The sequence below is a fragment of the Bombina bombina genome, chromosome 4 (assembly GCF_027579735.1).
Source record: "Bombina bombina isolate aBomBom1 chromosome 4, aBomBom1.pri, whole genome shotgun sequence".
Lineage (NCBI taxonomy): Eukaryota > Metazoa > Chordata > Amphibia > Anura > Bombinatoridae > Bombina > Bombina bombina.
In genome coordinates this window covers 493,859,229-493,884,288 of record NC_069502.1, presented here as the reverse complement: position 1 = coordinate 493,884,288, position 25,060 = coordinate 493,859,229, and the positions used below count along the sequence as shown (strand labels likewise).

The 25,060-nt window shown below is 37.3% G+C and overlaps 1 protein-coding gene across 1 annotated transcript in view; it reads left to right on the top strand.

Moving 5' to 3' along the window:
• LOC128656477 (collagen alpha-1(XXI) chain-like) overlaps positions 1-25,060 on the top strand; it is a 788,552-nt gene that overhangs the window by 519,483 nt on the left and 244,009 nt on the right. The window contains exon 11 of the mRNA XM_053710398.1: positions 24,591-24,644. Within this exon, the coding sequence (XP_053566373.1) occupies positions 24,591-24,644 (54 nt within the window). The remainder of the gene's footprint in view (positions 1-24,590; positions 24,645-25,060) is intronic.

The window sequence follows — 25,060 nt, the reverse complement described above, 5'->3', positions numbered from 1 at the left end:
AAAAAAAAAAAAGAAAAAAAATATATATATTATTGTCTCTGTATACAACACAGCATGAAAAATAAAAAGTAACATTGAAAGTATCCTTCCCACTGAGCGTTTATGCGTGATTGTTCTTTTAACTACCTGAGAAAAGAAAAAATCATATACAGCCATGATCTACTAGTTTTTTTTCCGCCTCTGCTGCTGTATTGAAGAAAAAAGTTTGTCCTTCCAAAAACAATTTAATTCTGGCCGGGTAAATAACTGTTGCCTGCCACCCTGCTCTAAGCATTCTGCCACAGACTGGAGAGAGTTCCCTCCTCTTCCTGGAGGTCTCAATAGAGAAGTCCTGGAAAAGGAGAATTTTTTTGCCTTCATAAAAAATGGGTTGATTTTTGCGATAATATTGTAGATAAGTCATTTTATCCTGGAAATTCAAGAATTTTGCAATGATTGGCCTTGGATTAGTTAAATTGATAGAGTTTTCTGTTACTCTCCCCAGTCTGTGGACTCTTTCAATCAGAGCAGGAGGCAGATCTTCTGGGAGTTTTAACAAAAGGGGTAAGGTATGGATCATAACCTTCATAAGGTCTTCCTGTTTAGAAGGATCTGGAAAGCCAATGACTCTTAGATTTTTCCTTCTTGACCTATTTTCTAGGTCATCTATCTTTGCCTGTAGTTTGAAGATCTCACTCTGGTTACTCTCTATTCTGGGTATATAGGAGTTTGTAGTGTCTTCTAGCTCTGAGATACGTTCTTCTGCTTCCTGAAATCTTTTGGAATACTGTCTGATCTCTATTGTTAATGAGGTGATTTCTTGCTTAATTTCATTCTTCAACCTGTCAAATTTGGGAGATATGGCTTCTAAAATACTGTTTACTAGAGCATGATTATCTTGTGGGGTCGTAGACTTTAGGGGTTTTGATGGGGTAGTTTCCTCAATACTTTCAACTGGAGCTTCGGAGGGATTTTTATTTCTGCGTTCCCTATTTTTCGACGCCATGCCTGGATTGTGCTTCGAGGTGAATAAGGGGGAAGTGACACATTTATCCTTAAAAGAGAAAAGAAGTGATCATGTAGTAGTGATATATCGAGAGATTCTCGAGTGAGAAAAAAAAAAAAGGGTGTTGCCGTGCTGTTCTTTAAAGATTGGGAAGTGGTATGTGAGGTATGTGTCACTGTTCTATGAAGAGTGAGGAAGAAAAACAAAAAAAAAGGAAGTGCTAGAAAGACCAGGAGATGGCGACGGTTTAAGGATGGTTAATACCGTTGCAGAAATGCCTATCCTATAGATGTTTGCTCTACTACTGGTAGTGGAAGGGTTTAGAGTATATTGTTTCTATATGTTATCCCTAACCAATGTGTCTATTTATGTATCTGTGATATTTACACTTAAGCTTTATAAGAAAATCTTATTTCTGCCAGACCCCGACTGAATATAACACTTTAGATTATTTTATGTCTGCGATCGTGTATAGAAAATGTGAGGGTACCAGATTATTTCTCCAAATCACAAGAATGTTATTAATTTATAATGATCTTTGCAACAAAACAATTCTTCAGTGCATTAGTTACTGATCTCTGGAAATTTTTACCTTGTGTTTATATCTAACCTCTAGTACCAAAAAGAGAGGATCCGAAATTAATATTATAAGAAACAAACACCTGGTTATTCAATTTTTTAGCACTGAATTGAATTGTAAATTTCTATGAAGATAATGATCTGCTTCCCAAGTGGCCACAATCTCATCAGTTATAACAAACTCTAGATACCGTTTATTCTTACTGAGTTATAAACTTTACCCATTAATTCCTCTTGGAGTGCACCTGTAAATCTATTATTCAGTATATAGATTCCAGAGAGTTTCAATTTATGTGGAGATAATAAATGTTTCAACTCTGTCACCATTTAGTTGCAGTATCATAAAGAACTTACAGACTGCACAATCCTTTCACTATAACCACCTCAGAAGAGAAGGTACATCCCTTCCAAATCTTTCTGTGGTCAATCCCCTAACTTTCCTTAAGTATGGCTACCTGGTTTGTACTCTATCTTTAAACCTGTACCTTAAGGGCTTAACCGCTTCCCATACTTTACTTAAATAAAGAGACCTCTTTAAACCTAAGGGGGTTGCCAGTATTGTTAATACCCAGGTATTCTTGTAAAACACAGTTATCATATGCAATTAATTATAACTAGCATATATACTCAATGGAAAAAAAAAAAAAAAAAATCAGTTAGTTTCAGAGCTCTAAATTGCCAAGAAGGAGGAATATGAAGCATATAAGGCAACCAATTCATGAGTTTGAAGCACTCTCACAAAATACATGTAGTTCTTGTTTTTTTTGTTTTTTGTTTTTTTTTTCCTCCTATATATTTGAGTCTATGTCTTCTCAGAGGTTATTATTTAGTGAGTAGTACTCCACCTCTAAGTGGGGTATTAATTGTGGCTTTTTTTTTGTACCCCTTTTCTTCCTCCTCTTTCCCTCTTTTTAATAATATTAGCTTTGTAGATCCCAGCAACCAGCCTTCACTTATACAGGCTCAAGTGGTTACTAGCTTTGGTAGCTCCCTTTCTTTTTAACAGTTCAGCTGAAAAAGGAAGAAAAAGAGAAAAAAGTCCAGTTTTACCCTGCACTCACCCTCCATCAGCAGTAGGTCTCTGTTGCGTTGAGAGTCGGTGCGGTGCCTCTTCTGTGTGAAGCTTCTCTGGACCGATAAATGACTGGCTTTGGAAGAAAAAACGCTGCCCTGGATTTCAAGCCTCCTCCCGGTCTGCTCAAATATTTGTACTGCCCGCCGCAACCAGACAGTCGACCAGACCAATGCTCCTGCTGCCCCGGACAGGAGAGAATCAGCAGCTCCAGGAGGGACTCCGGTTGCGGCTCCAGGGGGTAGCTCTCTGCCTGTCTCCCACACGCAGCACCGGTGGGTGGTGAGAACAGGCCAGCTTCCAGGCTTCCGTAGCAAGCACCGCTAAGACGAAGTGCCAGTGTAGTCGCGATCAGCTGTTCCTCGTCACTTCTTCACACCAACACAGCAAAGGCACGGCAGAGAGAGGTCCTCCTCAGATGCAGATTCACAGGGGTGTTACACAGCGCCAACACCTCCCCACTCGCAGCATCGGTGGTTGGGGAGGGCGCAAGCAGCGGTAAGTTTTTCAGCTGAAACTTATTACTGTGATGCAATATACTCAAAAGCAGTGTTTTGTGATTTGTTTGGTTTTCCTTTCAGGGTGAGTGCGGGCTCAGCTCAGTATTATCCACCGTTACTTTAACACAGTTAAACCTGGCTATCCACCCCTCTCTCCTGAGCAGCAGGAGAGGGGGGGAGGTATGGATGAAACTTTTACCCTTTCAAGGAGCTTATGTATTTAGCCAGCAAAGTCCAGCTCTGGGTAACATAAGATCTTATTCAGCGCAGCTGGAACCAAGCGCTGTGGAGGGGAATACCAGGATGTAAGCCGTGACTGGCTGCAGAACCACGTCCTTCTCTTCCTTAGAGTGGGGTGAGCTCCTGGCGCGAACAACCGCCTCTGGAGCAAACTGCAGGGGATCAGAGCCAGTTCATGCATTGACTCCTCCTCTTCCCTCTTCCCAGAGCATGCCTATAACATACTCATAGAGACGTTTTTTAATTGTAAATTGTTTGGAAGATTTTAGTGCCACACTCCTACACATACTACATCTTGGTTTGTGGCATTTAAAAAAAGCCACATTGGGGTATAAAATTACATTGGAACGTTTATTTTTTTTAAATTTTATTTGTAGTAATATTGGTAACCGTAGTTGAGTTATCAAAGGTTATTCTGTTTCTAACAATTTTGCTTGGTGCTAATTTGTTTTTGAGCGTAGGGGCCCTTCTGTATACTATTCTGGGTTTAGGGTATATGTAATTTTTTTAGAAATGGATTGTTACAGATGAAAGACCAATGATTTGAGATAATTCTTTTTATCTCACTATGTTGGTTACTAAACCAAGTAATGAACAGAGGAGTGTTTAATTCATCACTCGATTTCTGTTTTTTGTTTTTATTCTTATTCTGTGTAAAATAAATGGTCATATCATTGTGTAAGGCTCTAAGGTAGCCTTTCTGCATCAACTCCAAAGGGTATCCTTTTTTAAGAAATCTATCTTTCAATATAATAGGCTGTGACTCGTAGCTCTCTTGAGTACTACAATTGTGCCTAATATGTCTGAATTGCCCATAGGGCACATTCTTCTTCCAGCTATAATAGTGATTGCTGTTAAAATCTAAAAAGCTATTACAGTCTACATTTTTGAAATACGTCTCTGACATGATTGTACCATGATCGTACCTGAAGACGAAAAAAACAATGTTAAATCAAGATATTCTATCTTTGTGGGTTGGATATTACTAGTAAATTATAGGCCAAAACCATTGGCATTAAGGGTGTCTGTTAACATAGAGGCTTCTTCGTGGGACCCCTTAAACAAAAAAATGAGATCATCTATATACCGACCATAGTACACCAGACTCGCCCCCATGGGGGATCCATAAATATGGTCTCTTCAAATTTACCCATATATAGGTTTGCAAAACTGGGGGTGAATCTGGTGCCCATGGCTGTACCTTTGATCTGAAGATAAAACAAACCCTGATATTGGAAGTAATTGTGGTGGAGAATAAGATGTATTAGTTCACTGATATAGTGTTGTTGCTTACTAGGAATATAAATATCTGTTTGTAAATAGGATTGAATCACTGATAGGCCTTTTTCATGGGGGGTGTTAAAGTATAAGGAACTAACATCACTGGTGATCCACCATAATTCTTGATTGGTCTTTGTAATTTCTAATTGGTTAGTTTTGTTCAATAGATCTGATGAATCTCTAATAAACAAGGGTAAAACTATAACATGCTTTTGCAATAATGAATCAATATAAGCTGAAAGATAGTATATTATTTCACCCTCCCATTTTTTGCCACCCACTAGCATCTTATCACTCCCTAAGCCCCATTAGATAAGAGTGCACGTATTCACTCTTCCATATTTCACCACCACTAGTTATTTTCTCCCCTAATATGATTTCATATGATTTTATATCATTCTGGTAATAATAGACACACATTCCCTCTCCCATTCCTATTTATACACACCACTTTTCCAGTGGAACTGTTCTTACATCACTTTTGCTACTTAGTCTATTACTTTGCATTAATACACCTTAGATTTTTATGACAATACATATCTTGCTATTATTATAACACTATAGTGATACATAATCACCATTTAATATCATTTACTTCACTGCACTCGTTGCACTATACACTAGAAACACTTCTCTGATTAGTGTTTATCAATATTGTAAAAGACAATGTTAGTTACTTAGTGTCACTTTACAATTATTACTATTATTAGTAATCTATCCCTAATATACCATAAACACTATTTTAGTGACATCTACTTCCATATATGTTTAGACACCCTGTAATTAGTGTTTAGTGAACCCCCACCTGACGATCCGACTATTGGCATATAATCTTTATTGATAGGACAATCATATCAATTGTAACACGTCATGTATTTGGGCATTACCTAGCGTCATTTGACTCACACACATGCCTAAAAAACCCATTATCTGTACTATATTAACATCATGGATGTAAGTTAACATCCACTTAGTTCCCGGAAGATCTTAGAAATTGTGATCTACTGAATATCCATTCAGTAAGAAATGTTTGCAATGGTTAACCCTAACGGAGAACACACAAGTAAGAACGACATTTCCTAGATACTTTACACTTCCGTTTGGCTTTGTAGCCCGCACAATGGATAATTATAACATTAGATTTATCGCTACATTATACTCCTTACAAATAAATAACAGTCATCAGTCGACTATTTAGAGGGTTGGATTTAATGATCTTAGGCACTTTTATTACTATATATGATTTAGGTATATTACAAGTTAGAGATGTGGATTTATAAATTGTGAAAGAGTTATCTTGTACTTGTCATACAATCTAGCAATACAAGATAATGATTTCTTATGACTGTGAATATTCTATATTATGCTGTTTTAGTCATGATATTATTGTTTTTTTTTGTTTGTTTTGTGTTTGTCAAAAGTATGATGTCACTCACTGTGGTTTCTTTTGATCCGCTTGTATCACTTACCTGATTTGTTTAATTAGTTAACACCCACTCCAGGTGTTGCTTATTATTCAGGTATGTTTGTATGACATATACAACAAGTGTTTATTACCCATTTTATTAAGCCTGATGAAACAGCCACTGGTTGGCTGAGAAACGTGTTGCTAGTACTTTTATATTTTTTAATAAAGTAAGTTTTTTATACTTACCACTAGCTGCCGTACATTCTCTATTCTATGCACCTACACCCCATCTCTGGATTGCTGGGTGTTCCTGATTGCCGGATATTTTTCTACTGGGTGACTATATTGATCCCAGCTTGCCTCTATTGCACCAAGGGAGGTGCTACATCTAAATATTAGTGAGCATCTACCAGAGGATAGTCTTCTGGGTGACTGTTATTGATCCTAGATTGTCTCTTCTGCACCACTAGGGGTGCCACATCTAATGTGATTGTATTTATCACATTTTGTATCAAACAATATTGGGCCATGTGACCCTTCTGTCTTTTTATATTGTCTACAGATCATTGATCCTGGTTCGTGGCCTTGATCCTCTACAGATAGCTGCCTTGACCTGTACCAAATACCATTACTGGTAATATCACCACTTCTAATGAGACTTTATTATTGTTATAGCCATTGAGAAATATTGAACATTACAGTATCATCTTCTACAGTTTATTATTGTCATCTATTAAGGTTTCCAGATAAGGATACATCATCTCTGGCTATCATTGTGCTATACATGCTATTTAGTATCAAGCTAAAAGATACACCACTGTTACTGCTATTTATATAAATGTCACTTTGTTAAACTACATTGACACAATCTGCATTTTTGTTACAGCATATATTTCAGTTTGAGTGTATTGTAAACGGTTCACCAAGGGCACACCCTATTTACATACTATTCTAAAAATTGTTTTGTTCAATCCTTAGAAATCTAAAAACACACCACATGCTTCACAACTAACTCTGACACAGGGCATCTGCCCCTATTTGGCATCATCGGAGTATGTACAATAAGATACTTGCATTAATTTGCAGTATCTTATCACCTTTGCTGCAACCAGTTAGGGACACAATTGTAGCAGAGTTGATATTTTTATCTACAGCAGTAACATTTCTGGATTGGCTCCTTCAAATAAGGCAATTGATTGAGAAGTTCAGCCATCGTAAAGCCACTGAAGTAAACAAGGTGATAATGTATTCAGAAGGTTTTCACGATCATCTGGAATGTTAATTTAATGCAACAATACATAAAGGTCTTTTAATTATAAGGTGTGTCAGTTTCTATTTCATATGTTATTTTCAGGGGAGGAACTACCATTGGTGCAGCAGGTGCGGTGGCACCAAGGCCCATGTGATAAGGGGCCAATAGCAGCCAGCCTATACATAGGCGTGTGCAGAATTTATACAATTTTAATGCATGGGAGCTTTTATCTATCTATCTATCTATCTATCTATCTAACTATCTATCTATCATAGCAATATATTATTGTTAACGCTCTTACTTTTATATATACTTGAACACAAGTTCTTGTACAATATTAAGTAGACAACTTGGCAATAGATTTTTATTTTAATTGAGAATCCCTAATTATCTCCTCATAAAAAAGGATTTCTGGGAAAATAGCAAAGAAATACTTTTTTCAACACATATGAAAGTGAACTATTAGAAAAAAAGGGCCTGTTAAGTGAATATTAAAAAAAAAAAAAAAAAATTAAAACTATTCTTTAAAACAAGTGAAATGTGTTCTTGACTTGGAAAAACTTGAGCAGTTGAATGAACTCGGTCAAGCTAAATAAATTGTATATTCATTACGGCCTAGATTGTGAGTGGAGCGCAATATTGCGCTTTCGCGAGCGTGACATTTGCGCTCCACTCAGTTACACCAACGCACGCAAATGTACGCTGGTATTACAAGCCAGGCGCAATTCGAACACAACCTCACATTTGCATTGCCTGGAAGTCTTGCACTCATGAGAGCACGCTTCCATGGGCTCCAATAGAAGCCTCATTTCCATGCTGTGAGACACGGCAAACCACCTAGCACAGTGCAAGGGGCAATTCACACAGCGTTTGGCAGCAAAATAATAATATATATGTATATGAATATATACATATATATATGTTTATATGTGTATACATATACATATTAACAGATATATGTATATAAGCACATACTTATATTTTGATAGTAAAAAAACAGTCCCCCATAGACATCAATGTAAAGGCAATGTAAAACACATCCCCTCACGTTATCCTCTTATAACTGCTTTGTGCGTTTTTTTTTTAGAAAAATAAAGATGCAACTTTTTTGTTTTTCATTTGTACAGTACTGTCCTCTATATTTGGGGGGCAATTGGGGAATATTTTTTTCATTAACCAGGGGTCCTGACCTCTGGTTAATGTGTGTAGTGCAAAGTGAAACCACACAAGGCTCGCAGGAATATTAACCAGCCACTTGTAATGGCTGGTTTTTAACGTGCACCTGTAAATGGTCAAATTTGCCCCTTTACAGGCACACATGAAAATAGTGCTCCACTATTAATCTAGCCCTACATGTTCTAAATTTAAAAATCAGATATTCATTTCACTGTGCAATTAGGATGTTTTTAAATATTTTGGATTTATATTATTTTTTAAATGATAAATCTGCTAAAAATATTTATGTATAAAATATAGCGTATATGATATGAAGTACGTATGGTTTTAATAAAATCAAAGACCCATAGTGTGGTAGCTATTGGGATAACTATCTTATTACCAAATAATATATGCAAGTGTTACTATAATGTTGATGTCCAATTTAGTGTAAATTAGTAAATAGAAACATGGGTAAATCATTTTGTTACACTATTACTGACTCATCTCTGCAATTCCGTAAGAATGTTTGTTTGAATTGAAGCCGAGGAAGAATTTGGTAAATGCAAGAGTAAGCACAAGCTGTGAGCAGCAAGGCAGTAGCAGTGATCACCCCTCTTTATTATATTCTGAGTGATGTCAGGCCCCACACACTATATAGGCGGGGTTATGATGTTTTAATTATGTGGATAGATAAGGCTTGTTCTGTGATTATGTAGTAATATAGGATATGTTAAAAAAGTATCTGTATAAGAAATAATACATGTTGTAATGCATTCATAGTTTATAATTCCTGGTGTACTCAAGGGGGAGGGAAAGCCAACCAAAATTTAAATTATATCTATACACACACATTAGGCCCATTTATCAAGCTCCGTATGGAGCTTGTGGGCCCGTGTTTCTGGCGAGTCTTCAGACTCAGAAGTTAAAAAGGCTATTCACCAAGCACCTATTCTGATACAACCCAACACCACCAGGGCCTTCTTCCTTGTGGTAGATGCCTCTGATATCGCTATTGGGGGTATCCTGTCTCAAAGAGGGGAGAAGGATGATTGGATACATCCCGTAGCATTCTTCTCCAGAAAACTTCTCCCTGCGGAGAAGAATTATGATGTAGGGGAGAGGGAACTTCTTGTAATTACGGGTACCTTGGAAGAGTGGTGCCATCTACTAGACAAAACTCCCGTACCTGTCACTGTGTACACAGATCACTGTTATCTGGAGTATCTTTGTGCTGCCAAAAGATTACGTCCTCGTCAAGCCTGCTGGGCCTTGTTCTTTTCCAGATTCAATCTACAGATCACTTACCACCCTGGTTCCAAGAATAAAAAAACAGATGCTCTGTCACGCATATATGAGGAAACAGACCCCTACAGACCAAAACCAAGACACTATTCTACTACCGCATTAGTTTCTCGCCCTTCAAATCGAAACCTACCGGTCCAATCACCTGTTACTGTTCCTCATCTGACCCAGAAACAGGGACTATGGTACCATGACAAACAAGTGTATGTGTCACCCTCACTTCGATTGGAAGCACTTAGCCAATTCCTTGACACCCTCTCTGCAGGGCATGGCGGAATTACTCAAACATTAGAAATTATCAGCCGTTACTATTGGTGGCCTTCCATTAAGATTGATACCAGGGAATACATCCTGCCATGTGACATATATGCATGTTAAAGACACCAAAGGTAAAACCAGTAGGCCTTCTACAGCTTCCTACAGTTCATCAAGATGGCATGCTTCATTCCCTCCATAGGACTTCCTTCTGCTGTCCAGACCGCTTCCTTCTCCTTGCAAAATATCTACCGCCTGCATGGATTGCCACAGACTATCATCACAGACTGCGGCTCTCAGTTCACCTCCCATTTCTGGTCCCACTTCTGCAGTCACCTCAAAATCCCCAATGCTGGTTATCGCCAGCTTATCACCCCCAGACCAATGGTTAAACTGAGCATACCAACCAAACTTTGGAACAATACCTCCGTTGCTTCAATACATACCTACAAGATGAAGTCTCCTACAACAATCACATGCATCACTCCATTAAAATCACACCTTTTTATGCCAACTATGGTTTTCATCCAAGTGCCTTCCCCGAGTTTCTCCACCACTGTACTGATGTGGCCTTACGCCTGAATAAACAGCTTAAACAGCAAGACAGATGCTACTAAGTACTCTAAAGATGGCACAACACTGTTACAAAGGATATGCAGAGAAAAAGAGGTCCCCAGCACCTACCTATATACTAGGCGACAAGGCAATGGCTATCCACACAAATTTGCATATGTCCTGTCCCTAACTGAAAGTTAGGACTAAGCTAAATAGGACTTTTTGCTGTGACAAGGTCATATCTCCAGTGGCTGTCCGCTTGAACCTCCCTACAACCTACTGGTTACACCTGGTATTCCATGGGTCTCTACTGAAGCCTTGAGAACCAACTGTGTTCCCTCATGTATTGTTGTTCCGCCCATTCCAGTTGTTGTAGATGGTTACAGAAGAAATTCTTGACTCCAGACACTGTAGGGGATGCCTGGAATTTCTTATACACTGGAAGGGGTATTGCCCTGAGGAATAATCCTGGGAACTGGCCAGGAATGTCCATGCTCATGCCAAGGTCAAAGCTTTTCATCGGAGAGATACTGCTCGGCCAACCCCATTTTGCGCCCCCTAGGCATATCTGAGGAGGTGGCTCTGTCAAAGTATGACGAGACACTTACCCGCTCGTCGGTCTCCGGAGGCCTACTAGAGGTGGTGCAGCAGGGGTCTCCTCTCCCCGGTCTGCGACTGTTTCCCCTCTCCTCCTTCTCGAAGCTGAGGACCACAGCAGACATGCTGTTGTGGAAAAATGGCAGCTGCCCACGCGGACTCTGCATTTAAGCACAGGAAGAGAGGAGGGGTGTGGGCCGGATGGAGGAGAGCATGCCAGGGACTCTGAGGTAAACCAAGGATTATTGCTTAGTCCCTGACCCCTCTCTTATTGACCCTGCTTGCTTCACCTACTAGGGCCAGGTGATCGGTCACGTGACTTAGTTTCCCTTTATATCTCAGCACGGCCCCCAATAAGTGCTTGGTTATTTTTTCCATCGTATTAACCTGTGTCCTGTTATTAGCTCCTGATTATTTGTATATATATATATATATATATATATATATTTCCTGGTTCCTGATTTTGGATTGTCTCTCAACTATTCTTGCCTGCTGCCTGTCCTGACTTCGAATTGTCTGACTACGTCTCTGACTCTGCCCTTACTCGCATCCCTCTTCTGGCTCCTTCCCTATTAAAGGCCTCCATGCCACCATATACCCTTCAGGAACCTGTATCCATTTCCAGGTACTCCTGAGGGTCGTAACTGTAAGGGAGTGCTGTTCCGCTGCAACTGGGTTCCAACATCAACACAAGACCCCAGGTGAGTTATAACAGTTAGTCTCTTAGGTTCCAAAAGCATTTGAGATCTGACATTGAGTTAAGTCGTCTAGGTTGAAGAGTGTCCATTCTGAATATCCATTGAGTTTCTTTTTGAAGGAGGATTTTGTTTCCTCCCCTTCTTGGTTTTGATACATGATCAATTATGATAGTTTTTAAGGATGCTACTGTATGCTTTTGACAAATGATTACATATACTATGTGTTGTAGTACATGTTAAGTAGTATTAAATATTGTACAATTTGTTTGTATGTGGGGGGAGATATTGTTTTGTTGAAATTAAGCTGTTACAAGTAGTACAGCTAGGGCATTTGTAGCACCCTCTCTTTGTTTATCTTGAAAAAAGACTGATTATTTTGTGGATCTCTGAGGAGTAACAGGTCTCTTAAATGTGTGCCTCATCTATAACCTTTCCTTGGTTGTAGTTCCTTATGAAATAGTAGATCCAGGTCTGTGAAAAGTATTTCCCAATGTTTCTTTATTATTTTCGCCAAATTTCATGTGTTTGCATTAAATGTAGCGATAAAAGTCATTTGTTTTTCCTGTTCTTTTGTTGTTTGCTGTAGAAACGTCTATTAACAACATCAAATATTCTACAGGAGGACCCCTATTTATGGAGGAAGATTGTAGACCGTATTAATCTGCTTCCATATCTTGTATATCTGTTATGATGGTGTACAGACTGTTAACATTCATGGTAACCAATATGTTTCCTGGTTCTATTTTTAATATTATTATCTGAAGTAAAAAGTCTGTGGTGTCTTTTAGATATGCTTTGGTTGCTTGAACTTTTGATTGTAACCATAAATCTATGTACTGTGCAATTGGCTGCAATAAAGAGCCACGGGCTGAGACTATTAGGCCGATTTATAAAGCTCCGAATGGAGCTTGAAGGCCTGTGTTTCTGGCGAGTCTTCAGACTTGCCAGAAACACAAGTTATGGAGCAGCGGGTCTAACACCTGTCCGCCTGCTCTGATGAGGCGGACAGGAATCACCACAATACAACCCGATCGAGTATGATCGGGTTGATTGACACTTCCCTGTTGGCGGCCCATTGGCCGCGAGTCTGCAGGGGGCGGCGTTGCACATGTGAGCTGCTGGTGCAATGCTGAATACGGAGACCGTATTGCTCTCCACATTCAGCGAGGTCTGTCGGACCTGATCCACACTGTCGGATCAGGTCCGACAGATATATGATAATTCAGCCTCAATGGGTCTGCCCAGAGGCTTAGTGAGAGTTTTGTGAATCTTGGGTACTGTGTACAGTATTGGTGCCTTTGGGTGGGTTGTCAGCATATATTCCTGGGTGGTTTCATCAATAAAGCCTTGCTCAAAGTCCAAGTATATTTCTAAATTTTATATATTTTTATATTTAAAGGGACACAAAACCCCACATTTTTCTTCCATGATTTAGTCAGAGCATACCGTTTTAAACAACTTTACAATTTACTTCTATAATCTAATTTGATTCATTCTCTTGGTATCCTTCGTTAAAAAAGCAGTAATGCACTACTGGGAGCTAGCTGAAAGCCAATAGGAACCAATCAGCAGCATCTGAGCCTACCTAGATATACTTTTTCAACAAAGGATGAAAAGAGAACAAAACAAATAAGATAATAGAAATTAATTGGAAAGTTATTTAAATTCTTCTAGATTGTAAATTCCCACGGGAATAGGGCCCTCAATCCCTCCTGTATGTGTTTGTAAATTTTGTCCTGTCTCTTACAAGTCTTGTATTGTTTTATTTAAATGAATTGTATCCATGGACAGCGCTGCGGAATATGTTGGTGCTTCATAAATAAAGTATAATAATAATAATAATAATAAATTCACATACTCTATCTCAATCATGAAAGAAAAAAATTTGGGTTTCATGCGTGTATATGTAATACTTTATTTAATATGAGTTACATGTGTTTGTGTATGTTTTTTGGAGCCCTAACACTTTATATCAGGCCTCCCGTCTTACTAATTTTGTTAGTGCTGTTATATCTTGCTCTCGAGTGCCAGCACATAACTATAACTCACAATTTGTAATTTGAATATTCTCTGGTATTTCTATTTTTCCATGGACTAATACCAGATTGCACTATTTTGGAGTGTGGCCTGCGATATTAATATTGCACCCCTTGGGATTTAGGCCACTGTTTTTCTGTAATAGCTATCTATTCAGATATAACAGCAGCTTTTCTTTCTTTTAGTGCTGAAGGGTCAATTTTTGTCTACCATTGTTTTAAAAGAAACCTATTTACATATCCCATTCACAAAGATCATGTCAAGTTACTCAGATTTGAATCCTAGGCAGATGTTATCTGTTTGTAGCACATCCATTTGGTCTAAGGAAAGTCCTAGAAGTTTTGTTTGTCATGGAGTCAGGGAATATCGGTAGCTACCTATCTGGATGATATTGTTGCAGGCACCCTCATTTCAGTTGGGCGTGACTCACACTCAAGCTGTTCTTCAACTGCTTTGCAGTTATGTTTGGAGAATCAATTTACCAAAGAGTTCCTTAATTCCACAGAATCATGCATCACTAACTAAACATGGCAGGGTCAAACTGCAACAGGCTTGTGCTCATCTTCAACGTACTTCCCTCCCTTCCATTGCTCAATGCATGGAAGTTGTGGGCCTTGTGGTAGCTGGCTCAGATGAATTTTCATTACCAGGTTTCATCTTCTGCCTCTTCAACTGGCAGTGTTTCAGTAGTGGATGAGGGACTATTAAGACCTGTATGACAAGATATTTTTAGATCTGAAGACCAGCCAGTCCTTAACATGGTGGTAGACTCACAAATCCCTTGTTCAGGGGGCATCCCTCCTTTGGCAAGTTTGGACAGTGATCACCACCAGATGCCAGTCTGAAATGTTGTGGAGCACCAAGGAAGAACTTGCAATTCCTTGTCAATGATTGATGTGTCCCAGAAGGGCAGATAGATCTTGGATTTTAGCCATTCACATCCCAGAAGTGAACAACTGGGTGGAGGCTTTCGCCAGTGTCAATAACCTGGGGAAATGAACCATGAGGTATTTGATCAGAACAGTGAGACACTGGGTCTTCCAGAGATAGACCTCATGGCTTGTTGCTTGAATCACATACTTTCCTGCTATTGTGACAATTTTTGGGACCCTCAGGCAGAGGTAATAAGTGCACTAGTGGGTTTTCTGGTCATACAATTCTCATTTATCTTTCTCTTTTCTTTCATAAGATGGTGAGTCAACACCTTTAAATGGATCATCTTGGGAACACATTAAAGAAAAACGACATACAGTACACTGTCCATTTAAATTATTGATTTTCCCCACAGCACCCCAGCTCTTGATTAGATGCCATTGGTTAGAAGGATAACACCGAGACCATGAAGAGACAAACAGTGAGAATTTACAGATGGTGATAAAAACACATATGTAGCATTTAAATCTGAATTCAATTTAACTAGTCTATTGTTTCCTGAGAAACCAGAACTAGAAGTGCAGCAGCTTTGCAGATATTAAGCCACTGATGCCATTGCCTGGCACAATCTGCATACCCATTGCTTGCATTTGTTTAAAGGTCATATTTATGAGACAGGACATACAATAAGATGTGCAGTAACCTTGGCGCTTAGGTTAGTATGTCTCATATTTAAAGGGATATTCCATCCAAAATTGGAAACCACATGGGTGCATTTCGGTATTGAACAGAAGCAATTTTGTAATATGCATGCATTAGCAAAAATGCTTCTATTAAAAGCTATAGCTGTTTTAAAGGTGTATTTAAGTATGCACCATGCACCAGCATTTTAAACACAACACTTGTTCAGAGAGCCTAAGGTGCTTGTAAACATCTGGTAATGACTCAATTTGTTAATTACTGACATGATACAAGCCCCACTGATGATCTGAGCAGCTGTATTTTTTAAAATGTGGGTGCAGTGATAATATCTAGCTATGCTTCACATGCACGTGCAGGGAACAATGTTAACACTAAAACAGTGATAATCTCTTAATAGAAGCGTGTTTGCCAATGCATGTATATTGCAAATATGTTCTATTCAAAGATGCAATAATCTATGTGCATTTATATTTTGACTGGAATGTCCCTTTAATTTATGAAAGAATAAAACAAATTGTGATTGTTCATTAAAATAATAACAGGAATAAAAACAATTCTTCTGGAGTTCTAACATCCTGGCAAATTAATATATCCTATACAAATGAGTCCATATTTACACTAAGGGATTTTTTTCTATGCATGGAAGATTTTAAGGGGAAAAAAAAAACTACAAAGACAAAAAGGAGAGTCTGCATCTGCACATTCCTGCTAGATTTTTTTTTTTTTAAATAACAGTGAACTTGCTGATTTACAAAGTATCTACACAGCAATATTTTTAAGACAAGTCAATAAATGTTTAATAAATGTTCCAAGTTTTTAATAGTAAAATATAGAACACATTCTTTATATACTTTATTATTTACGCAGTTACATCTGAAGCAGTGATTATTTATAGTAAAACACACAAGGCTTCTATACTATTGTCCTATAACATGTGGGATCTCCTGAACCCTCCTTTCTCTTTTCCCTATTAATGTCCCAGATTCTGTTAATAAAAAGTGGGACTAATCAGACCTGCCCAGTAATTCCCCAAGTCCTATTCCTAGATCAACCAGCCTGTCCTTTGGGCAGGGCGAGAGGGGCACCTGCCCAGGGCCTTGTGCTTTGGGGGCCTCACATTGTCAGGGGTGAGGGTATGAGAAGGAGCAATGTACATCCTGTATTTAGTTTATGATGAAGTATCAGGAATTGTAATACATAGTGTTATTCTTTATATGGGTAACACTGAATGTTGGACAGAGTGGTCCATACAGTGGGCAGGGCATCCAGGGGAGGGAAATTAGAGGGAAATAAGAGCGCTGGGCATTGGGGCCCCACAAATTTGTCTTGCCCAGACAATGCTATGAGATATATTTACATGCATTTTAAAGCAATACAGACACAAACATATGCAGCACTCACCGAACATCCACTGAACAATCAGTGAGGCGAGTATCATACAGGTAAACCTTTAAAAAGAAAATTATCATTAATGTTTTGTTTCCAAAAATGCATTAATTTTTACTTTTAACATAGAAATTTAGATCAGAGGCCTATTCCTCATTTTTATTTATCGAAATAAAAGTGAAAATTGAAATGTGCATGAGTGCATTTTTGCAATATACCTCCATTAGCAAAAATTATTACTGTTTTTCAGCTGCAAGTGCACATATGCTGTGAGGGCTCATGCACAGTAATAAAACAGTATACCTTTTTAGACAGTCAAGGGTGGCTTGTATGACACAAATGAAGTCTTCACAGACACAATACACATCACTGCCAGCTCCCTGAGCTTGAAAATTGGTGCAAGCGCCTTTATAGCCTATGTGCTCTGAAAAACAGCAATAACGTTTACTAGAAGCATTTTTGTTGATGCACATTTCAATATTGACCTTTCTATCATAAACTATTATTTTTCTTGAAACTCTAGTAACTATTCTAAGAGTTTTCATTATAATCATTAAGAAAACATAAGATCCTATAAGCTTGCTTGAAACAGCACTGATAAACATAGTCACAAAGAAAGAGTCTAAGGGGTAGATTTACTATAGGTCGAGCGGACATGTTTTGCTATAGCGAATCATGTCTGCTCAACCTTGCACAATCATTTTAGCTGAAAGCTTGTGCAATGCCGCCCACTGCTCACCGGCGGCCAATCGTCCCCTAGCAGGGGGTGTCAAACATCCCGATCGTATCGGATGATTTCAGTCTGCCACCTAAAAAGTTGGAACCGCAGTCTTACGGACCAGAAACGCACCTGCTGCTTAATAAATCTACCCCTAACACTGTTCTCTGACAGTCACCCAAGAACATTTCCTCTAAGAAGAAGCTTTAGAAGACACAACATTCTAAAAAAGCTAAGGAGACAAATTGGGTTAAAATCTGATGTTAGTAAAATACAATATAAAATGTCACAAATGTGACCGTAACAATGGATAAACAAGCAACTAGTTTCTTAGATCTCTGTCTGTTTCCTCAGGCTTCTATCCAAAGACTGAGAGCTCTGGCTTATAAATGCTAAATGACCACTCTAAGAGTGAAACATAACCACACCTATTCAGGTGTGGAAGTGAACCTGTCTCATCAGGTGTGTGAGTGCACACCTGTTTCAATCAGACCACAGTTAGAATACAATGATTAAAACCATTTCCAAATAATTCACATTATACTAAAAAACAAACAAGTACTGTACAAATTGGTTAATAAAGGATGTAAAAAACAACAACCATAGCCAAACATTATCTTATGGTGGATTATCATGTCAGCATCATATGTTATAGGATATTATTATGGTATTCTATAATAGTAACATTAAAAAAGTGTTCCCCACTGACAACATACTAAGACATTTGGTATGAACACCAAGAATTAGAATATCATGTACCTTTTATATATGTATGTGTGTATATATATATATATATATTTTTTAAAAAGGGTGGGGAACAATTTTTAATGTTACTATTTTAGAATACCATAATAATATCCTATAACATATGATGCTGACATGATATCCACCATAAGATAATGTTTGGCTATGGTTGTTGTTTTTTACATCCTTTATTAACCAATTTGTACAGTACTTGTTTGTTTTTTAGTATAATGTGAATTATTTGGAAATGGTTTTAATCATTGTATTCTAACTGTGGTCTGATTGAAACAGGTGTGCACTCACACACCTGATGAGACAGGTTCACTTCCACACCTGAATAGGTGTGGTTATGTTTCACTCTTAGAGTGGTCATTTAGCATTTATAAGCCAGAGCTCTCAGTCTTTGGATAGAAGCCTGAGGAAACAGACAGAGATCTGAGAAACTAGTTGCTTGTTTATCCATTGTTACGGTCACATTTGTGACATTTTATTCACAATTTAGCCTTAGTAGAAAGTACCCAACTGATACAGCTGTTACATTTAAACTGTTTTTTTAGGCACAAAAATCCCAATGTTCAAATGCTGCTTTTTCATATTAATGTCAGAAAGAATGATGTGAATATAGTGCCTATTTATGTGCAATTATTTCTTGACATGTTGGGGTTGATCTCAATCTTGTGCCTGTTTTTGGCATTTAATAATTTTTTGAATATACACCTATATGGCCAAAAGTATGTGGACACTCCTAGTATTTATTGAGTTCAGATACAGGTACATACAATGCAGCAAATAACCATTAAATCTCCATAGACAAACATTGGCAATACAGTTCTAGATAAGAAGTAGATCGGTAATTACTGCTCCCGCTCAAGCCTTAACATCCCTAGAGGTTAACTTTTTTGCACACGCCTAAACCACCACAACTCCCAACTCGATAAACTGCCTACACTATTAACCCCTAAATCACCACATAGTCCACAGTAAATTATTCCCCTACACAATTAACCCCTAAACCTCCACATAGCCCATCACTATAACGCCCTATACTAGTAAACTGCCAATATGCCCCTCGCAAACGTTCCCCCTAACCTATTAACCCCCTAATCACCACAACACAAACTCAAAATACCCCCTAACCTATTAAACTCTAACAACCCCCATACCCCCATTGCAAAATACCCCCTAGCCTCCTAATAGCTAACCGCCCCAAGACCCCTAGCCTAAGTTACAAAAAAAACACTACCATTACAAAAAAATAAAAAAATAGCATTAAAAAAAAAAATACCATAAAAAAACACAACCAGTAAGATCTGTCCTAAAACTAAAGTCCCCTTAAAAAAAAGGCCAACCCCTAAAATAAACCTAAACTAATAATAATACCTTCTCTAAAAAAGTGCCCTAATTGAAGCGATTAGCTCTTTTGCATAAAAAAGCCTTATACTAAAACCAAAGAAACCCCTCACCCCCCCCAAAAAAAAAAACTACATTTAAAAAACCTATCCTTAAAAATATGTCCTGAAAATGGCATCAGCGATTAAGCTCTTCTGCTAAGAAAAAAACAAAACAAAAAACCTATCCTAAAACTAAAAAAACCCACCCAAAAAAAAACACACTAAACCCGAAAACATGGCACTCACCTATTATTGTGAAGTAAGAGCATCTAGGTGCAACAACACTCCATCCAGGAAATTGGAAAAAATACAAAACAAAGGGACGTTACAGACAACTTTTTTCATCTATAAGGTATTTTACTTTTATTTTATTTTTTGAAACGTGCGTTCTTGTCCTGAATTAATGAGTATTTTCTTGTCATAGTTGCAACATATATACGTTTCTAACAATATAGCAGACACAGTTGTGCTTTATCAGCCACTGAGGATTCCAATACTAGTGTAGTATTACCTTAATTTACACTGCATTTCTTATCATTTTGCTGAACAGCAAATTATTTTTGACACGTGTAAATACTTCTTTCATATGTATGATTGCAATTTTTTAGGTGAAATGTCCCTTTAAACTGAAAGTTCTTTTCAACTGAAATTCGTGATTAAACTTGCAATAGACTGTGACATTATAACAAAATACATATTGTTCATGTTTATAGAAGGCATAGTAATATGCTGATATCTTCCACTAAAAGCTATTTTTTATTCATTTTGGAAAACATGCTGCATATTTTACTTAGTTAATTTCAACTATAAAATGCCAAATGTCTGCTTTAATTCATATCCAGTTTACATTTCACTTCTATCAAGTTCCACAAAAATGTATTTAGCAAATGCAATGTTTGAATATTTGTTTGTTTTATAGCTTTTTAATCAGAAGTAATAGTATATAGTCCTTTTTAGCTAAAGGATCATAGTGGAAAAATGACATGCACTACTTTGAGCATGTAATTTATCCAACAGTGACCCTGCAGAACTATGTGTTAAAAACCCACAAAGTACCATTAGGGAGTCACAGAACACTGCCGGTTCCAAGCAGAAATTGCTGGTCACTGAACCAGCAGCGGCTGTCACATAGTATGTCATTATCTCACTGTAATAGCCCTTTTAATCTGGTTTCATATTTTGTATCTGTTTTATCTTTATACAATTAATGTGATGTTCATACTTAAGAAAGTAAGATAATTTATTTTATTTATTTTTAAATATTAATAGCATGCCGCTTCCTTGATCAAAACTGTGAACTTACTGTTGTTAAAGAATAGATATAGGGGCTGAATTATCAAGCTCCGAATGGAAGTTATGAAGAAGCGGTCTAAAGATACCATACGATCAGGTTGATTGGCACCCCCTGCAAGCGGCCGATTGGCCACAAATCTGCAGGGGGCAGTATTGCACAAGCAGTCCCGGTGAACTGATTGTGCAATGATAAATTCCGACAGCGTATGCCGATGTGCAGCGGACATGATATGCTACATTGTATCATGTCCGCTCGCACTTTGCTAAATATGCCCCATTGTCTAAGGGTGTGTAGATTGTTTTCATTGTCAGCTAATACTAAGTTTAAATCAACATAAAAGTTGTATTGAAAAGCTTTATTTTCAAATAGAATTGTGAACAGTTTTGCCCATTTACTTCTGGAACTGCCCCTTGTTCAGATGTTATCACCACTAGAATGGTAGCTTTTTAAATATGTGTGCAACCTGATCTTGATGTAATGTGTGTGATCTTGTCTCCTTAGCATGCTCTGAATGACTATGATCCCACAAGATGCTGTTCAGTGTGTTAAAGGGACATGAAACCCCAGATTTTCAGATGATTCAGATACAATATACAATTTTAAACAACTTTCCAATTTATTTCTATTATCAATTTTACTTCATTCTCTTTGCGTCCTTTATTGAAGGAGCAGCAATGCACTACTGGGAGCTAGCTGAACACATATCTAAGCCAATGACAAGAGGCATATATGTGCAGCTACCAGTAAGCAGCTAGCTCCCAGCTCGCTGATGCATCACCTAGATATTATTTTCGAGATAGAATACCAAGAGAACAATGTAAATTAGATAACAGAAGTAAATTGTACAGTTGTATGCTCTATCTGAAACATAAAAGACAAATATGGGTTTTTATGTCCCTTTAAAGCCAAATCATTATGGAAACTGCACCTGTTAACTTCATCAAATGAGGCTAAATCATTTGTATATTTTGGCTGTAGGTGATTCATAACTTACCTATAGAATCCAATTTCGAAATAAAAAAAAAACTTTTTAAATTTTTGCAGATAAATAAAAAAAAGATAGGGGCACCCTTATAATTGGTGTATGTATTCTTATGTATATAAGATAGTAGTGTGGTAATCAAAAGAGTACAATACACGTTATAAATACCAATTGTGTATATGTACTGAGGTTTTATCATAAACTATATATATAAATAGTAAATATATATCTATTATCCTCTATATCTCAAAGGAGATTTGGCACCCACAAGAAATTTATATGTAAAATAACAACAGTGTATAAATTTAAAATTTTAGGAGTGTCACGGTTGTTAATAGATTTTGTCTTTTGTTAATAATATGCAAAATCTAACATAAGAAATGCCAAATGCATTTGTAACAACGTCCACTTAGATAGAATGATGATGCAGGTCTAGGCAGCTGTCTGTGGAGGATCAAGGCCACGATCCAAATTCAGTGATCTACAAACAATGCAAAAACACAGAAGAGCCACATGGCCCAATATTGTTTGATACAGAGTGGAAATAATATGTGATGGATACACTCACATTTGCTGTGGCACCCCTATTGGTGCAGAAGAAGCAGTCTGAGATCAATTAGCAGTCACCCAGAAGACTGACCTACAGTGGCTATTCAGTAATCTGCAAGGAGTGGTAGAAACACAAAGGTGCCTATATGGCCTAGTATTGCTTATGTAGGCGAATAAATATTCAACAATAATAATTATTGAACTCACATTTAGAAGAGCACCTGCCTTGGTGCGCTCAGGGCAGACTGGGATCAATATAGTCACCCAGCAGACTTGTCTCAGGCAAGCTGGAACTCCCAGTGTTCCAAAAGGGATGAATAGGTCAGGTAAAGTTAGGAAATAATCCTGGCAGCATCGTGGTAAGTGTTAATAAAACTTACTTTATTTAAATATTGTTAAAAGCAACGCGTGTTCTCAACACAACCAGTGGTTGTTTTATCAGGCTTAATAAAAATGAATAATAAACCCTTGCTATATATACCTGACTATCCTAAATAATGAAATGCACCTGGGTGAGAAGTTAATCAGTTGGAGAGTCATGTGACTGAATCATCCAATCAGATTTGCAGATGCAAAACAGACTCATTATGTAAACAAACATTTATTGTTAGAGCAATACATCTTAAGATAAGCATTAACAAACGATCTTTGATCAGACCTACTCCTCAATGGATCTTAATAGTAGTCATAAATATGTTACGGTATTGAGAGCATATATATATACACAGACCCTTTTGTAATATTGTGCAAATTACAAACAGTCCCACATTGAGCATTAACAATGGATAAATGATCCTTGATCAAACATTTAACCTATTCTACAATATCAAACATTTCACAATATCAAACATTTGACCTAATCCACAATACATGTAATATGGTCACAGAATATGTTGTTGTGTTGGTAACATCGATGCAAACCCTTTCATATTATTTAAGTATACCGGTCGCTATTTGTATCATATGCTTAAATAATATGAAAGGGTTTGCATCGATGTTACCAACACAACAACATATTCTTTTAAATAAAGTACGTTTTATTAACACTTACCACTTGCTGCCGGATTATTTCCTAACTTTACCTGACCTATTCATCACTTTTGGAACACTGGGAGTTCCAGATTGCCTGAGACAAGTCTGCTGGGTGACTATATTGATCCCAGTCTGCCCTGAGCGCACCAAGGAAGGTGCTCTTCTAAATGGGAGTTCAATAATTATTATTGTTGAATATTTATTCGCCTACATAAGCAATACTAGGCCATATAGGCACCTTTGTGTTTCTACCACTCCTTGCAGATTACTGAATAGCCACTGGAGGTCAGTCTTCTGAGTGACTGCTAATTGATCTCAGACTGCTTCTTCTGCACCAATAGGGGTGCCACAGCAAATGTGAGTGTATGCATCACATATTATTTCCACTCTGTATCAAACAATATTGGGCCATGTGGCGCTTCTGTGTTTTTGTATTGTTTGTAGATTTTTAAATTTTTGTTTATTTTGAAATTACTAACCTAATTTACTTGTAATTGTCAGTGTTTTTAAGAATGACATGACCAAGTGAAATGACCTAGTTATCAGGATTTGAATCCAAATCCTTGGAAATAGAATCCAGGTAGCAAAGACTACCTTTCTTGTGTACATCTTTTGACGTTAACCAAATGTTCTATACTAAAATAAATAAATGTATTTAATGGCACTTGAACCTAGGACACTATCAATAGAAGTCATCCAACATAGGGAATAAGTTATTTTGCCTATCCTAGTCATAAATTATGTGTTCACAAATGCTCTCTCTATGCAAATTATCTTCCACAAAGATTTGCTTATTCTTAAATCATAAATGTTAACTTCCTTTTACACTCCCAAATTATTTTCAAATTGCGGAATTAGTGGCAATGACTTGACCAAGTAAAACTTATAAATCTCAGCCACATTTATTTTTTATTATAAAGAAACTTACATTTTCTGTTATCACATATGATACTGATATAAACTTATACAGAATCCTTCCTTTTATATTCTGTTTATGCAGGGACTGCGTGGATTACCGGGTGATTCAGGTATACCTGGTACACCAGGAGTGCAGGTAAAGTTGTAACTGTTTTCAAGAGAAATTAAAGTAGTTTGTATATGCTTTGTTGTATCCAAAATATGACATATTAAATTGCATTATAGGTTTTTTGTTTTATTTTTTTTTAGAACTGGTTGTGAACAAAATGCTTAATTTATATCACTGTCTATTCCACGGTTGCGTTTTACATAATTATACACTTCTAGTTATTTACAGAAATAAAAATAAACAGCTCTAACTAAACCTTTTTCTCCTGTAATATATTTAATGTTTGAGTAAGGTGTTTTACAAATGCATAAGTTTTAATGTCCCCTTAATGGTCTTAAATGATGAATATATGATATGGTTCAACAATGGTCATAATTAAACAATGAAAAATTGTAAGTATGTACTATTTCCGTCACCTGATTTTAGTAATTGTTTTCTTTATC